Genomic DNA, 17,866 nt, shown 5'->3' with positions numbered 1-17,866 from the left:
ACCATTCAGGGGGAGTAAGGGGCAGGGTGGGGGTGGGGGGCAGAGTGTGACCCACGTCTAATTTTAGCACTTGGTTTTGTAGGTTGCGAATGACCACTACAATAATCAGCAGCCACTTAAGTACTGTACTTTAAAGCGTACCGGTCATTTATTGATCATTCTGAGCACAAGCATATAGAATCCCTCCTCCATAACTGGTGTAAGAATACAAGCTAGCCTTTCTTTTTCCCTGTTTGTCAAAGAGACACTGTGAGCGCCCATGCGCAATGTTAACCAAACTCCTTCATTTTCCCCAGTGCTCTGTGACCTGCGGCAAGGGCTATAAGCAAAGGTTGGTCTCATGCAGTGAAATTTACACCGAGAAGGACCATTACGAGTACGGTTACCAGAATATAGACAACTGTCCTGGCACCCAGCCACCAAATGTCCGCACATGCTACCTTGGGGAATGTCCAGTTTTGGCAACATGGCGAGTTGGCAACTGGGGAAGTGTAAGTTTAATGTTGAGTTGTGGTGCCTGGAGAGAGGCAGTATTACCAAGGGGCGAGAAAGGTTGAAGTTGAGCTGGTGGGTCAAACCATTGGCCCAAAATTGATGCATTGGGTAACACACATTCAGGCAATGGTAGCCTTAGCCTTTGAGATTGTTCCCAAGGGTCCCACACCCAGCAGTCAAACAGCTGACAGCTTCAATGATCACAGCACTGCTGCTGAAGCCAGGTGACTGATAACTCCAGTCACAGAACCGTCGTTGCTTCTCTGATCCCTATGTCCCTTCCTTTCCACTCTCCCCTTCTGTCTTAGCAAGACTGCATGACACAGATCTCTTCCTCCCAGCTCCCCTCCGTGCTCGGCTTGTCTTACTCATGCCTTCCCAGGTAGCTTGTACATCCCAGCAGCCTTTGCACAGGTGGCCAAAAAAGAGGAAGTGATCTTTTGCCTGGGATCTAGCAAAAGCGATGGTTGGCCGTGTGTTTTGGAATGAAATTCACTCACGTGGATGTTCAAGGCTTATTATGTGAATAATTGATATGCCAAAATTTGGCCAAATTTTGAGCATCAACACGTAAAGAATTACACTTTCCTTTCCCCCCTTACTTCAAGTGCTGTGACAGAGGAGTGAAAAGAAACTAGCCTTTCAGTGTAACATTATTATAGTGCCAAACCTATTCTGGATCCTAAACCACCTGCTCAGATTTTAGTTAAAAAGATGACAATTCACTTTTTTGAAGACTTTTGCTATTCTTTGAAACGCTGTTTCCCCAGTGGCTTTGATTCATTAACACATCTCGGGCATTTAAGGATATGTATCAAATCTTTATGAGGATTGAGTCAAGCAAAACAGTGTGAAATTTGTCTGACTTAATAGCACTTCTTTTGGGAGTTGCACACACTTCAGAAAGTAAAAATTTGGCTGTTGGTTTGCCCTGTTGTCCTTACCAGACATTGTAAACCATCATGGCTTTGCCAGCCTTTGATTTTCAAAATAATTTAGTGTGGAAATAATTCTCAGCTTTGTTCAAATCCTGGGCCCTGTTCTGCTCCCATAGAAATGTTATGGTTCAGGGACTGATGCAGAGTGATCACTGTGACCCAGGGACAGGCATAAATGGATAATTTATGATTGTCTTTAATATGTGAAGAATGTCTTCGCCATCTTACTGTGCACTAGTTGGGAATAAATTTTCAACAGGAACTAGTGATTCTGGCTGCCCATCCTGAGACACCATAAATAGGCCTGATTTTTAGAACTTAATGGGAGTGCTGGTCCTTTTAAGGTGTCTCCGGTTGGGCACCCAAACATGGAGAGCATCCAGAATCACTCTTAGCTTTTGAAAATTCAGGCCTAGAGCTGCGCAAAATGGAATGGTTTCCGTTTGCAGGATCTGGTGTAAACACTCCCTTTGGTTTCAGTCCTTACCCCTAAAATTCCTTTTGAGTTTGGGTTTCAAAGAGAGCCCAGGTATAGCCACCATTTCACCTGCTCTCTTGCACGGTTTGGATATGAAATCATAAATGAATCCATGTTTGTTCAAAGGGGCCTTTCTGTGACCCGGAGCTGAGCTTCACATTCGTAAGCAAAGACTTGCTTGGATTCTGACTCCTTAATAAATGTTTCTCTGTCGCGCATCCCTGCTGGCGTGAAACAATGTCAATCCACTGGATTGGGCAAGTGGAACAAGCAGCCACTGGACTCTTTGCTTGAGCATATGGTTCACTTGAACCATTTCTGCCCCAATCCAGCAAAGCACTTTAAGGCTGGTGAGTAGTCCTGCTGAAAACTGTGGGACTCCTTGTGTGTCTAAAGTTCAATGTGTGCTCGCATGCTGTGCTGGTTTGGGGCCTTGGCAATTTGATTGTGACCAGCCGTCTGTGTTTTACCGGCCTAGCACCATAAGCTCCAGTCATGGCACAATACTTACCGTGCTTTATTTTATAGTGCTCGGCGACTTGTGGCATTGGAGTGATGCACCGGTCAGTGCAATGCTTGACCAATGATGACCAGGCGAGCGCTTTGTGCCATGCTGATTTAAAACCCGAAGAGAGGAGGACATGTCACAACATCTATGATTGTAAGTCTACAGATTGGTGCTTTGCACTTACGGTGGAGCCAGAGAGGCACCGAGCGCCTGCAGCTCCCATTGACTTCCGTGAGGGCCGCAGTCCTCGGCACTTCCCGCATCAGGCCCTTGATTCAGAAAAGCGCTGAACATGTGTGTGATTTCACTGGAACCACTCCCATGCTAAAAGTTAAGCATATGTTTAGATGCTTCACAGGCTCAGGGCCTAAGCGCTCCCAGAAGGAATGGTGATGTACAATGACAACTTGACTACAACTATTTCAGTGTCATTTCAGGTGAATTACCAAGCAGCTGCCAAGATGTTAAAAGACTCAAAGGTGTCATTGAAGATGGTGAATATTACCTGAAAGTGAAAGGAAGGATATTAAAGGTGTGTTTCTGCAATCTATTCTGCATTTCTTGAAGCTGCAAGATTATCTTCCACCATTGCGTTTCCCACCATGCTTTTTACAGTCAGTGTCTGACAAAATTATGATCTCTTTCACTCTCAGATATATTGTGCTGGGATGCAGACTGGCAGCCCAGAGGAGTATGTGACTCTTGTCAGTGGGTATGCGGAGAATTTCTCTGAAGTGTACGGCTACAGGTAAGCAATCTCTTGGTTCTGAGCTTCATGCCGCTTTGTTTTCCATGGCAATATTTTCCTGTCATGAGTAGAAAGGGTTTTCTTTTGATTTAGATTACATAACCCGACCGAATGTCCGTATAACGGGAGCAGACGAGAAGACTGCCAGTGTAGGAAAGATTACACAGCAGCTGGGTTTTCTGCCTTCAGCAAAGTCAGGCTGGACCTGAACACAATGCAGATAATAAGTGAGTAAAAAACAGGGTCTCTCTTAACCAAATGGAGCTGTAAGGACAGACAAAGAGAGGGAATTCAGTGTGCCATGTTCTTGGGCTGTCTTGTGAAAGACCTTCTTTCATTTTATACCTGATCACCCCAAATCATTCAAATGTAGAGCTCATCAGATCTTTCCCCTGAAAAGCAGTTTAGGTGCACTAGGAATGATTAAACTATATCACCTTAAGACAGGAAAAAATACAAAATAATGACTGTTTTCTCATTCCTTTGAATTATCTGTTACCATGCTGTGAACTCAGCCTGGTTTATGCATTGGTTTGTTGATATTTTTATATTAAATTGGAATCGAATTGCAAATATAACCCTGGAGAACCTGGCCCTGCATCTCTCTCTCACTCACACATGTCATTAGCTGCAATTGCAGGATAGGGCCCCAGGGATTCAGAGATGCTCATCCCTGCGTGGAGCACCCCGGTATATAACTCCCAGTGGTGCAACTAGAACTGAACTCTGCACTCTTTAAGGGCCTGATCCAATGGCCATTGAAGTCAATAGGAGGATTTCTCTTGACTTCCGTAGGCAATGAGCCAACCCTAGGGAACCAGTCTTACTCCTGTTGAAGGCGATGGGAGCTGTGCTACTGGCTTCGGTGGGAGGAGGATGAGACATATAAATCCTATGTCTGCCATGCCCATGGACGCTGGGGGTGCATGTCTGGTGGCCCACTGAGATTGACTCCAAGAGGAGCGCCACACACCTACGTCTAAGGGTAGAATTTGGCTGGGTATCACTTTTCAGTAAATATTTTAAAAATACACCATAGTATTAGTACTGGCATTGAGGGGGCAAAGATTGCAGATTTTTAAAACGGCCGGATAAACCAATCTCACATGATTGCTATCACTTCCTTTGCAAATTGCTAGGCACCCTGGCAATATCCCCACCATGTGAGCTATAGAATCTAGGAGGTTCCGATTTTCAAAGGAGCCTAAGGGGATGAGACACCCCAGTCCCATCGAAATACAAAAGGAAATGGCCATTTAATCTCCATAGACGCCTCTGAAAATCCCAGTCTGATTTGTCATACGTTATTTTAAATCAATCAGCTGGAATTTTTCACGAAGCCCTTCTAACTTTGAAACAATAGTTTTGTTCTGTTCCACTGCCTTGTTTTGTTTAAGGGAAAATATACACTTTGGATGTTCATATGTTTTGTGTTACTGGTGGGTTCAGATTACTGGGAAATTTTCTGCTGTGAGAATATAACCAAAACCATTATGTCCGTGTTAGTTGTTTTTTTCTACACAATCAAATTCATCAAGGTATTTGAAGACATGTGCAACTTTCAATATGTGAGGACCCCCATTTGGGTCAGTGCGTTACTCGTGTGCGGAATGTTACACGTGTTCTTAAGCAGCCTGCTGAACTGGGGTTTTACTGCTGCAAAGCCAAGAGACAAGATCTTGCTGAACTCCCTAGAAAAATGTATAAAAGCAAATTGCCCAGATGTCCTGGTTAGCAAATAACGTGTTCAAATTTCTCTCTCTCCCCATCTGCCCTCTCTGTGCTGCTCACCAAATAATTTTCTCAGCAACTGATTTACAGTTTGCACGGACACATGATGGTCGACCTGTTCCTTATGCCACTGCGGGGGACTGCTACAGTGCGGCCAAATGCCCACAGGTATTTGACAATAATATTTCTTAGGGACTGGCTCCATTTATTATGTTCAGACTTTATATTAATTACTCTTGATCACATCAGCCCAGCTCCAACAACTGTCACATTCTCATCTCAGCAGTCTGAAACTTTCTTTTGTCTGTACAAAGTGTACTTTCTGTTCTGCAAACAGCCATTGGGTTTATTGGGAGACAACCAGCGGGGTTCAAAAAGAGACATTCCATAAAGCCAGGCCTGATCCAACACGGGGAGGCAGAACTGACAATAAAGGGGAAACGAGAGTAAAAAAAAAAAATGATTGGGGAGGTTTTGCCTGATGCAGTTTGCACTGGTGGGATCTATCAATCTGGGATACTTACCTGGCCCCTGACAGTAGTATCTATGCATCTTGCTTTCTTTAATGCATTTATCCTCACAGCACCCCGGGAGATAGGGCAGTACTATTACCCCACTTTTCAGATGGGGCACAAAGAGACTAAGTGACTTGCCCAGGAAGTCTGTGGCGAACAAGGGAATTGAACCTGGATCTCCCAAATCCCTGGCTAGCACCTTAAGCTCTGAACCATTCTTCTGCTAGGTTGAGCTATTAGATCAGTGGTTGTCAACCTTTTTCATTTGCGGACCCCTAACACATTTTGGATGGAGGTGCGGACCCCTTTGGAAATTTTAGCCATAGTCTCCGGACCCCCAGGGGTGCGCAGACCACAGGTTGAAAACCTCCATTCTCTGCTAACAACAACCTTTTGCAGACCCATTAGACATAGTCTGTGGACCCCAGGGTTGAAAACCACTGTATGAGACAGTCAGAGGTGTGTGATGTAGCGGAATTGCAGGGGTGGGTCTGGGGTTGAGCAGCAGATCTGTGAATCATCAGCATAACAGTGATGCTTCACGCTATTCGAGTGGCTGAGGGCACACAGGCTGGCTGTACAAAGAAAAAAGGGGAGAGTCAAGCAGGGAACCTCAAGGGACTTCTGCACAAGAAGAACAAGAACAAGGATGGAGATCAAGATAGTACGGTCACAGGGTGCTAAGGCGTAGAGAGAGAGGACAACTTTACCAGCCAGGCCAAGAAGAATGCAACCAAAGAGGGGGTGTGGCTGGAAAGGGGACAGAGCCAAACAGTAGGCGATCAAGGAGAAGGAAGTCAAGTGAGCAGGAATAGGGATCATGCACTTGAGAAGCCAAGAGGCAAAATGGAGGATGGAGATGGGCTTGTCATGAGGCTTGCAGGAAGGTTTTTGGAGGCCGGAGGGAATGTGGCGTATCTGAAGGCTAAGGGGAGAGTGGTTAAAGAGGGTGGAGAGCGGATGGAAGAAGAAGGTTGAGAGTTGGAAGGGAATGGGGCATTTAGGAGAGAGGAGCAAGAGAGACACCTCAAGTTGGAGATCAGGTTGAAGGAGACCGTGCTGGGAAAGGTGTGTGAAGAGAAAGATTGAGGCAAGTGAAAGGCAGTGGAGAGAGTCCTCCTCAGATAACACACGTGTTCCCACAGAAAATGCAAGCAAGAGGAAGTTGAGAGTCAGAAGCAGAAAGGGGCCAGCTGGGGGTGTGGGCACAGGTGCAGCCAGTGAGCAGCAGAGCAGTTTGGCAAGGAAGATGGTGGCGCTGAAGGCAGAATCAATCAGTCTACTGACGTCTGTGTGATCTCCTGGTCTCCGCGGCAGGGGAGCAGTGCGCTGGTGTTGGGGCACACACAGCAGAGGGAGAGGAGGGCAAAGGGGCCAAGTGTGGAGATGTTTTTGCAGCCTGCAGAGGAAAGAGAGGGAAGGACAGGCCCAGTGAGCTGGAGAAGTTTGGTTGTGACCAATATGCACATTTGGAAATGCTCTAGCATGCAGGGGGCGCTGGAATGGGAGGCCAGGGGGTCACGGCCCTCCCACTTTTTACCCATTGACGGGAAGGGGAGGGTGGAGAGGAGCGAGTGGGGGGCGGGATCTTAGGGGGAAGGGGTGGTGCAAGGATGGGGGAAGGGTCGGGGTGGGGATGGGGCCTCTGGAGGGCAGAGGCGGTGCGAGGGCAGAGCCTCCGTTCGGGCGCTGGTAGCCCCTCCCCCACTTTTAGGGACCTTCTGCCACTCCTGCTAGCATGTAGTAGCTTCACCCTGACGTATACAGTGGTGTACACTGTATTGAAATACAATGGGTCAGGAGAAGGCCTGTTTACATTATGTTACAGGTGCCTCATTTAGCCTTCTAGGTGTCATCAGCTTCCAGCACAACCAGCGTATAACACTGTTGAATTCTGGAATAAGAATAACGAGTGATCGGTTCTGAGAGTAAGAACTTGTTTCTCGACCTTCGTCATAGTCGGAGGGTCTGGGAGCGAGGTTTAGTGAATAAGGAGTCCAGGAAGCTGACGGAGGAAGAGAGGTCTCTCCATTTCCTTGCCTTCCAAGCTGATGTCTTTCTGTACAGCACCATGTCTCAGGGATTGACTTGTTACTTCAGGAACGTTCATGAATGTTGATTTCTCTCCACCTAAGTAGATATTTGGCATTTAATGTACTCGCTACCTCGGGAAATTCACATTCCCGAGGTAGTGAGTACATAGAGCACAGCTAGCCGCGATCTGCCTTTTCCTAGCAGAGCAGCCATCTTGGACTCCAGATCAGGCTGAGATAACAGCCAGCAGATTCACGGACTCTGTGTTAGGTGGAAAGGGGTATTTCAAAGCGCAAAGTCAAGTGGGTGTTTGCTAATGGGAGTTATGCATAGGCATCAAGTGTCGACTTACCCCTTCATTTTTTGAGCATTTTTTGCTTCTGGAAATAGAAGGCGAGTTAAGTTAAGGACATACCTAAAAACCAAACAAAACAGAGTTTTGATTTTGAATTAAGTTGGGGTGGGGGAGAAGATAGGACAAAATAAGGTCATGGATGCCCTCTGCGGGTGAGAAGGGAGGAAAAAAAGCTCTGAAGCGAGGCTGAGTTGAATGCAGTTCTCTTCCATGTTCCAGGAGCTGATGAAGCAGCTTGCAATGGGAAGGCCAAGAATGCCCTCAGCTGGCCAGTGGTGGGAAAGCAGCCCTCTTCTTTGAAGCCCCAAATGAAAAGAAATTCTTAATCTGAGTCATGCTGTGATTTGTACAATATGTGCTAATCACTCTCAGGGCTTGGAAAAATTGAAAACATTGCCGGCGAGATCTTGTTAGAAAAATGACACCGTGGCAGGTTGTTACAGAAGCGTGCTTGCAACAATGAAGAATAACATAATTTAAATATGGCTCAGGGGTTATGTGGGGTCTCAGGTCCCTTGTGCATCCCTCTCCGAGCGCTTTTTGATTGAGCCATTTCAGAAGGTATGTCTTTGTGGTAATCGATGTGTTTTTGTGTTTTTAGGGTCGCTTTAGCATTGATCTTTACGGAACAGGGCTTTCGCTAACAGAAACAGCAAAATGGATCTCGCAAGGGAATTACGCGGTGTCGGAAATTCAAAAATCCCCAGTAAGAGAATGAGCGTATTAATTCTGAATCTGGTTATACCCGCTAATGGGAGGTACCTAATTTCTGTGTGCCGCATTATCTTGCATAGAATCATTCTTCTAACAGCATATCGTAATGAAATCTAATGTAGGCATTAGATATGTGAAGCATAGCCCATAACTTTGTGTGCGTGTGTGTGGGAGTAGGACAGGTGTCGTAAACTTAACTTGATTTGAATTATTGCAATTAATTAATGGGTCTGTTTAACCGTGAAGCTAAAATCACTGAACACGGTGGTGCAGACGCATCTTTCGTTAGCAGGATGGACCACACTCTGTGACCCTGCCTCAGGAAAAGTTCTTGCTGGGAGCTTTGCCTGAGTCAGGGCTGCAAAATTTGACCTCATCGGCCTTTTCTATCTATAATGTCTAATTTCATGACCAAGAGCAATCAGTAAAACCAATAATGGGGGTGTGGCCATTATTATTTGCTTGCAGTAGTTTTTAGAGGCTCCAGCCTGGAATCAGGATCACATTTCACTAGGCACTGTACACAAATATAATGAAGAAGACAGTCCCTGCCCCCAAGCAGCTTAACTCTTTTGGCTGCTAGAGCAGTTAATCTTAAAGACTCACTTAGTCAGTGTTTGTCCATCTGTGTGGGTAGATATTCGGGTTAGATGCTGGCTTATCCCTGGTAAGTATTAGATGCTGGTTGTGACAGACATGGCAATTTCCTGCAATATGCTTGGAAAACCTTACTGAATTAAGTTTACGTATGTTTGGAGTCCAATGTATTAAATGCCGAGGTTCTGCATTATTGTGGGCTGGGGTGATCAAGGGGCTATATTGAACAATGCAGCAGACAAGAATGATCTTTTGGGACAATATGCAGGATGTGGAATTCCTGGGAACTCTCTGGGAGGAGGTGAATACAGATGCCATCTGCTGGTTCGCCAAAACGCAACCTTTTGAAGCCAGGCCCGGAGGAAGGGGTTGTTGTCTGCTCATTACCTGTTTCCGAAGGTTGGGGATCAAAGGCCGAAGCTGAAAAAAGAAACAGGCTGCTCTGTGCTGTCGGTGTCTTGTTCTGAGCTGAGGCTGTTATGAACTTGTAACCACAAAAACTACCCATTGGGGAGGTTTGAGGGACTAACTCCGATCAGAGCCCTTGTTAGAGTTGGAGAGTGATCTCTGGTCAGCTTATTAGCATGTGTGTGTGCAGGGAACTGTGCTGTCTGGAAAAACCCCGGTCAGGAGGGGGAGAGGCAGGGGTCTCCACCCAAGAGAGGTGATGGCCAAAGAGCCTGGAGCCTGAAGTAGGTGCCCCTGAGGGACCACAGAGGTGGAAATACAGGTGCAGTTGCCCTGAAGTGTGGTGCTGGTGTTACTTAGAGAGGGAAAGAGGAGAAAGGCAGAAGGGGTGGCAGACAGTGGGAGAAGAGGGTGTCAAGGTATGAGGTGAGAAGAGAGAGGGGAGGGAAAGTGAGAAAAGATAAAGACTGAAGCTAGCGGAGAGGAAGAGAAGAACCAAGCAAGAGAGTCATTCTTGGGGTGTAATGTCTGCAGGCTGCGTCCTCTTAGAGGTCATGGCTAAGGTTTTCAGAGGAGCCTCAGTGGGTTTCGAGGGGAACTGGACATCTGACTTGCTTGCAGCATGTGGTCAATGGGAGGTGAGGGGACAGCAGCATTCCAATGCAAGACTATCCCTCATCCCTGTGGATATTCACCTCTCACACCTTCCCCCCTCCAGATATTGATCATGCTTTGAACTCTGAGAATCAGTGCTAACTTTTGGAAGCGATTTTGTTCATTATTTCCAGAGTCTGGTATTATCCAGACATCAGTGCCTCAGAGAACCCCCATCTACAACCCCATGTCACCATAAGCATTTCACATATATACCGTGCATTACTTTCCTGCTCTATGGCTTGGTTATTATTAGTACTGTTGCTCCGTGGCCCAAGCGGCTAGCCAGTTATCCAGGTTTTGCAGGATTGCTTCCATTAGGAGAGATGGAAGGTAAAAGTCAGGTATATTCTTTGCTGAAATCCTATTTATTTACAAAGAATGTGCACAACCTCCTGTTTCCCTGAACACAGTAAGAACAAACAATAGCAGGCGGTTACCTTGCTTCCAAGCCTGCCTCTCCAGGCAGTCATGTGTCCCAAGGAACTCTCTCTCTGCTCTCTTTCTCAGGGTCATGCTCACCACTGCTGCTCTCACAGTCTGTTCGCTTCACATGTACACACGTGGCATGTCAAACAAGCCCTTGGCCCTGTGCTTGCAATCAGTCCCAAAGAAACCCTTCTTATTTCCCTCAGTTAGTTCTTGCTCAGGCTTGTCGTGCACCCCAATGCCTTGGGCAGTGGCTTCTACTGTTTTCGCTATCACTATATAAAAGGAGATTAATTGCTTCTTCCAGTTGCCATTTAACCAGGTCTAATGATTAAAGCCCTGCCTGATGGCAGCCATTCCCACCATCCAGCATAACATCATTTATTATTTGTATTGTGACAGTGCCTAGAAGCCATGCTTATGGCCCAGGACCCTATTTGTGAGGACCTCTCTTCAATAAGGATAATGCCACTGGTGTCTGAGCTGGTGCTTTCTTCTGGTTTTAGTCAGTCTGGACTCTCATAACAATGACGTGTTTCGTTCTCAACCTTTTTATCTCACTTTGCTAAAGATTATATTTTGGTGGGAGGGGGGAGAGGGTTTGGATCCGGCAGTCGGTTTTGTGCCTGATTATGGACTAGGGTCAGAGCCCATCCGTAGGGGTGGTGAGGCCCTGTACTGCCCCAGGGCTAGTACCAGGCGGCAGAATACCTCCCTGAACTCCCCCAGCACAAGGGGCACTTGCAGCCACTACCATGCCCGCCCTTCCTGTGCACCAGTCTCTCTCTGCTGACCAGTGCATGGAGTGTGGTGGGGAAACAGGTGTAGCTTTCACTCTTCTCTGCCCCTTCTGGCTCCTCTGAGGGCACTGAGCGCCCCTAGAGTAACAGGAACAAAGCAATCTCTGCTCCCACCTTAGTGCAGGGGAGTCCAGCCATGGCCCTGTCCTCTTCTCCTGCATCCCTTTGCCTCTCTCCTCTCTTTCCTTGCAAGGTTAGCAATTCTGTCTGGTCCTTTGGGGGGCAGCTCAGTGCTGGGGGAAGCTCCTTGTGCTGCGCCCCACTCTGCACCCATGTCAGGACCCAGCAGAATCCAGCCTTAGATTGGTGTTTGTCAGTTTCAGGGTTCTCTGTTTCCCTTGGGACAGCTGATGACATCACTGGTACCTAATACTGGAGCGGAACAGCTGCTTCTGCTCCACTTTAGCTGCCAGTGAGCTCAGGACGCAAAGCCCTGGGTCCGAGTCGTGGCCAGGACAGATCTATTCAGCTCCCCTTCAGGAAGGAGAAGCTTCAGCAGCAAACCTCCAGCAGTCGAGTTAGGTGCTGGGAGAGGCAAATGAGGCAATTATAGTTGGCAGAATTAAAACAGACCCTGAGGCACATGGCTTAGTTTGATTACCCTTTTGGCAACCTGCCTGGCGTACTTCTTGGGGTGTAAGTGCCAGAGCAAACCGAAGGAGAGAAGAAATACCAATCAGAGATGAGAGCAGTCTGCTACAATCACAGATCAGTAGCACCAAGTGCAGGATAGAGTTCATACACTGCAGTTTACAAATAAGTGCTCTGTGCAGGTTTGCACTGCACTTAAGTCCAATTTTCAGGTCATCTATGGCTTAATTCCCCTCTGAAGAGTATCTGTCTCTGGAAATAACCAAGGGGGGGGGAAGGATGTTCTGTAGACAATAGGCGGAGGAGAGCACCAGATTCAAATCTCAGTTACTGTGGTGTCAATCCATTGAATCTGATGGGGTTACACTGGTTTAACCGAGATCAGACTCAGGCCTAAGGTCTTCTCATTCTTATCTGTCTTTCATCATCTATCAGTGGTCTACAGCAGGGGTAGTCAATATATGGACTGCAGGTCAAATCTGGACTGCCAGACACTTGTGAACAGACCCAGAAATCTTTTTTTTATTTACTGGAGCTGGTGGGTGGTTATTGGTGGGGTTATTTGTTTTTTTCTTATTTTCCTTTGGAGTCTGGACCTTGACCAAGAAATCTGGACCTTGACAAGGGATAGTTGACTGCCCCGGTCTACAGCTTAGAAAGGCTGGAGAACGATGTACAAATCTGGGAGAATAGCAGCCAGATCTAGTGATCTCCACATTCCCACAGCATCACTTTTTGTCACATCTGGGGCTGCTGAGCCACACCAGGCTTTTCCCCTGCAAATAAAAACTTGGATGTAGTGTTGGCAAACATTTTTCCTTGCCTTTCACATGCTCGGTAACGTTTGAGGTGCAGTTTCTTTCCAGCTGTCTTGTTTCTCCTGTCTAATCTGTGATCCTGTACAAGGGGAGGAGACGAGTAATTCACTCATGAGAAAGTTCTTTCTGTGGGGGCAAGCTGGAGAAAGCTCAGGCCTAGAGGACTTCCCAGCAAATGGCCTCTTCCTTGGGTGTCATTTCTTTTGGCAGTTCACAAATACTCTACTTTCTCTGCATTCAAATGGGCCAGCATCTGACCTATTAGCCATAAATGTAATTACATTTGCATCAAAGGAAAAAATAGCTGTTAATTTATACATCGTTATAGATTTTGGGGAGGAATTTTTTCCCTTCCAATAAACATTTTCAGTTTTATTATTAAAACACCCACAGACTTGGGTATCTGGAAATGGCGGCATTTGATTTTCTCTGGTGTGACATGGTTTGAGACATCATTTCTGATTTTTCCCACAGGATGGTACCAAAGTAATAGGGAAATGTGGTGGTTACTGTGGAAAGTGCACTCCATCATCTGGAACAGGCCTCGAGGTTCAAGTGTTATAGCAACGGTAGGTTCCCCTTGTTTTTGGTGCTAAGGGAAATAGTTCCAGGAACGTATTGCTCAAGAAAAACACTCCTGAGTCCTATTGTCAAACCAGATTTAGGCACCTAGAATTCTGTCTGCTTGGGACTTAGGTATTTTTTAAAATGTTACCCTGAGTGCCTAAGTCTCTTTTGAAAATGGGATTTGGGATTTGGGCTTCTAAGTCACTTAAGTGCTTTTGAAAATGTTATCCAGTATTTAAACTCCACTGGTATTAAAATTTGACTTGTATATAATGCCTTTAATTCTAAAGGGATTATCAAACAACCATATAAATTCATACAGCTTCACAGATACTCAGCCACCATTGGGATGGAGAGGACTGCCAGCTGGCACATACAACACCAGGCAGGGAATTGCTTTATGTCCTAGACACCAGGACAAACCACTCCACTTGAAGAAAATACCAGAGATCATATGGACCAAATTTTCAGAGAAGGTCCACATGCAAAAAGGCATGTTCATTTGTGGACCTACATGTATGCCTGCATTTTCCATGATTGTACGCACATTTACTGAAATTACATGTGCAGAATGGGGATTTAGACATCTAAATATTGATTTGCATGTGCAGCAATTACACATGCAGTCATGGTAAGTGCAGTGGTAAATCACATGTGTCCAGTCTTCAGTGTTCAAATTGCCCACTGAAAATTTAGTCCCCCATTTCCATGTAGGCTGGGCCTCTGTTTTTAAGATGTTGTCCAAAAGACCCCACACTGGAGATAGGTTGATTTTACTCAGAAGTACAAAGAGTTGTGCTCCCTCCATTCTCAGCTGGAGTACAGCCCCTTTGACCATAGCCAGCAGGGGTCAATTAGAGCCCCTCCTCTAACTTACACCAGGCCCTCAGGCTGAGCAGCTACACCTTAGAATCAAGGATCCAGTTACACTTAGGGTTGTGGTTCCTTGATGGCTTCCCCCATCCCGGGCTGAGTGGATCACAGCATAAACCGCTTGATTCTTCACCATTAAACTTCATGGGAATTTGTCGATTTTCTTGAATGGGAGCAGGGTCAAGCTCAGGGAAACAGTGAGACTGACGGTACACACAGAACTGTCATATGCAAACTGAAAGAGGTGGAGAAACAGGTTTTCTCTGCTCTTTTCAACTCTTGCAACCTTAGGTGCTACCTGTAACAATAGCAGATATCACACTTTCACATGGATATTTGATTTTCGAGTTGGCTTCCGCAAGCTGTTCTGGCTCCAAGTCCTTTTCTGATATAAGAAGTCAATGTTTCAAAAGCGAAGATAACCATCTTACTAAACCATGTAACTTGTTTGTGTATTTCAGGTTTTCTGAAAGCAGGGAGATGAGATGGATGAAGGATATAGTGTTGCAATACCTCTGCCTTCTACTTTTGTATTTGTGTGTGTGTGTGTGTGTGTGTGTCTGTATATATATATATTGTATATTCTTAATGATGTAAAGTATAATATTTATGGCTGGAATTATTTATTTTGATTTAATATTTTTGTACGTAAAATGTTTATATTAAGGCTGCTTTTGCTGTTTTTTGTGTTAAACCTTGCAGTCAAACCACTGCATTTTACGTACTCTACATTATATGTAGCATTATGACAAAAGTGATACTTCATTGTCACTGTACTCAGTTGTTTACTTTCAATCAGTAATTTTTCGTCTTGTTGCAGGCTGCTTTGGCCTTTCAAGGTGCTACACAATTTGCATAGGGGTATTTTTGGCATTTCAATACAATCTTTTTATAAGGAAAATAGAGCAGGTTGGGGGTTTGGGGCTTGTTTTTTTTTTTACTTATTAGGCAGACAGCATTAAGGGAACAAATGAAAAATGAATACAGCGTTTGCTGTATTATCAGTCATTATCTTTTAGGTATATTTTTAATTTCATATGACCTCTGTGGCCAGTGCTATCAGTCGCTGGTTTGGTGCTATCACAATGTATTTATTAATTCTCTGTGGCTTTAGACAGTTAGCTACAGTACCACCATAGAGAAAGGGGGGAAATGGATGGATGAGCCAATTAAGGTAAACTAAGGTCTAACCCAAACCTTAGGATCTCACCCTGCTAATGGGTCCAAAACTCGAAACCCATTTTTAAGGCTCGCAAAACCTTGGTTACATTTTTTAAATTAATATAGTCTAATTGCATCCGCTGTGGGACTTCCGTCTGGAAATGGGGTGCTGGATTTGTCCAAGACAGTGTGATTGGGCCATATGTTCCCATGGTGTGTATGCTGAAAAGTATAGCAAAATCTGCCTCAAAATTGTAAGAAGCCAAACCCGCCTACTTCGTATTATGCTCTTGGGAGTGGGGTCTGCAGAAATGTGGGAGGGGTCATGGAACAGCCAGGACACCCTGGAAAAACATCCTAACTTACCTGACAATGCATAAGTTACTGTTCTGGGCTATCCTAACTCAATATCAGCAGACATCTGGAATGCTTCAGTGGATTTCTATACATACAGGGCCATCTGCAAACAAGAGGGGATGAGTAAGCTTCATCTCAGACTTACAAGGTGTTTCAATCAGTTCACGTTGTACATGCAAACACCCGGCCCCTCTTACACATGCTGGTTAATGTGTATTAGTGCATTGCTTTGCTCTTCCCCAGCAAAGCATCTGTAATCTTTGGGTTTCTTCCATCCATGCACAACTGATTCTGTAGTCCTTGTTCAAGAATAGCTCCCACTGGAGTCAAAGTTTGGCTGAGTGAGGACTGCAGAAGGGTCTTTGTCTGTATGTCACCAGCCTTGCTGCCTATTACATATAGACCATCTACTCAGAACTCTGCAGTACATCTGTGGTGGTGACTTGGCGAGACTATTTTTGTAGAAGATGACTCTGCCCTTTAATTCTTTCCCTACAGTTTTACTACACATGGGAACATACTGCCCATTCTCACTATATTTTTGGTGTGATCAGAAGCCAGGAACTCTCAGGAACAGTATGGGAGGGAACATCATGGGACTTTCACCAATGTGGGAAACCAAAGAGTTTATCCAAAAAATTGGATAAATACCTTTATTTTCGGGTGCACACACTTACCAAACCCAACCTCAGAACTTTTTGAGCTCCTGTTAACCTGCATTATACTTCAGCCATCACTAAGTAGAGCAAATGTAATCAGTTTGTTGAAACCTATAGTATCGATAAACTACAATCATAGAAACGTAGGGCTGGAAGGGACCTCGATAGGTCATCTAGTCCACTCCCCTGCACTAAGGCGGGACTAATTGTTATCTAGACTATCCCTGGCTGGGATTGTCTAATCTGTTCATGATCATGTCCACTGATTTATAATCCATGCTTTTGCTAGGCTATCATCAGCATCTTTATTCTGCCATCTAAACTTGGTCTATTTTAGAATGAAAATTGCTAGCCAGATCCCCAGTGGGTATAAATTGACATCACGCTATTAAAATCAACAAGGTTATGCTAATTTCCACCACTCGGAAACTCTGGCCTTTGCCTACTTTGTCAAATGTTGCCTAAGAATTCATGCATTTAATGTTTGGATCCAAAAAGAGGATATATTATCCCATATCCATTTTGCATTTTATATTTCACCAAGTTGTAGGATATGGTCCTACGGCAGGCAGATGAATCGTTTATCACCAACCTGGGTTGTATGTTGGTGAGTCATGGTAATGAAATGACACCCGCAATATTTTTTGAGAAAATGCCAAAAATACCATTTCAAAGTATGTTTTATTAAAAAAAACAAAACCAGGGCGAGGGGTGAGAGAGTAGCTATGAAATCATGATTTTGTGATTACTACTCGTCATTAATACTTCTGTCCTGTAGGGGAAAAGGGAAAATTGCACTAACTTTTGGAGAAAAACCAATGGTGCTCAATTAATGCTTGGACAGTACAGGCTGATTTTATTTTCTGGAATGAAGTGAACTAGTATTTATAAAAAAGAAATAATATTTAGACCTGTATGCATTCCTTTCTACCCTGTAGTTTAATAACCGCCGGCAACAGAGGCAAGAGAAAGCTAAAATTATGAAATAAAGTGTAAGGGAATTATTTATAGTTGCTTATCTTTAGAATCACTGATAGATTTAAATAAGTTAGAAGAAAAGGTGGGGACCACTGAGATATTCGTTCTTGTGACGTAAATATAATTCTATTTTTTGCTGTACCAATGCCATTATTTTTCTAAAAATTGTTTTTTTCCAAGCACTTTCCTGTACAAGGTTATTTTTTTCTTTTCTTACCGCCAAAAGGAAATGAAAAGATCTGTAGCATGTGCATTTGTGGTCTCTTTTTGCCATTATCGCGGCTCACTACATGTGCGCTATTGTAGAGATCAAATACTTTGTACACAAGGGAATAATTCGTTGCTGATCAAAGTGAATGTTACACTAACATCTCTTTTCCCAAGCTTTTGATTGCTGGAGTTCTTCAGTGCAAAGGAATGAAGGAACCATCGGAGACGTAGTACGCACATTATCAAAA

General features: G+C 44.8%; 1 protein-coding gene across 6 annotated transcripts in view; it reads left to right on the top strand.

Moving 5' to 3' along the window:
• ADAMTS9 (ADAM metallopeptidase with thrombospondin type 1 motif 9) overlaps positions 1–17,646 on the top strand; it is a 134,956-nt gene extending 117,310 nt beyond the window's left edge. For 5 of the 6 annotated variants that reach the window (XM_078853543.1, XM_078853542.1, XM_078853544.1 and 2 more), the window contains 9 exons: positions 297–491; positions 2,440–2,572; positions 2,857–2,951; positions 3,073–3,167; positions 3,261–3,394; positions 4,975–5,066; positions 8,404–8,508; positions 13,288–13,382; positions 14,715–17,646. In XM_078853543.1, coding sequence (XP_078709669.1) covers positions 297–491; positions 2,440–2,572; positions 2,857–2,951; positions 3,073–3,167; positions 3,261–3,394; positions 4,975–5,066; positions 8,404–8,508; positions 13,288–13,377 — 939 coding nt within the window. In that variant the 3' untranslated portion in view covers positions 13,378–13,382; positions 14,715–17,646. Of the gene's footprint in view, positions 1–296; positions 492–2,439; positions 2,573–2,856; positions 2,952–3,072; positions 3,168–3,260; positions 3,395–4,974; positions 5,067–8,403; positions 8,509–13,287; positions 13,383–14,714 lie in introns of those variants that run through there. The other variant, XM_078853545.1, reaches the window with a different exon arrangement.
• Positions 17,647–17,866: the final 220 nt, after the last annotated feature.

Source organism: Lepidochelys kempii, chromosome 7, assembly GCF_965140285.1.
Source record: "Lepidochelys kempii isolate rLepKem1 chromosome 7, rLepKem1.hap1, whole genome shotgun sequence".
NCBI lineage: Eukaryota > Metazoa > Chordata > Testudines > Cheloniidae > Lepidochelys > Lepidochelys kempii.
The sequence above is the reverse complement of the archived record's forward strand: the minus strand, read 5'-3'. Positions and strand labels throughout refer to the sequence as shown.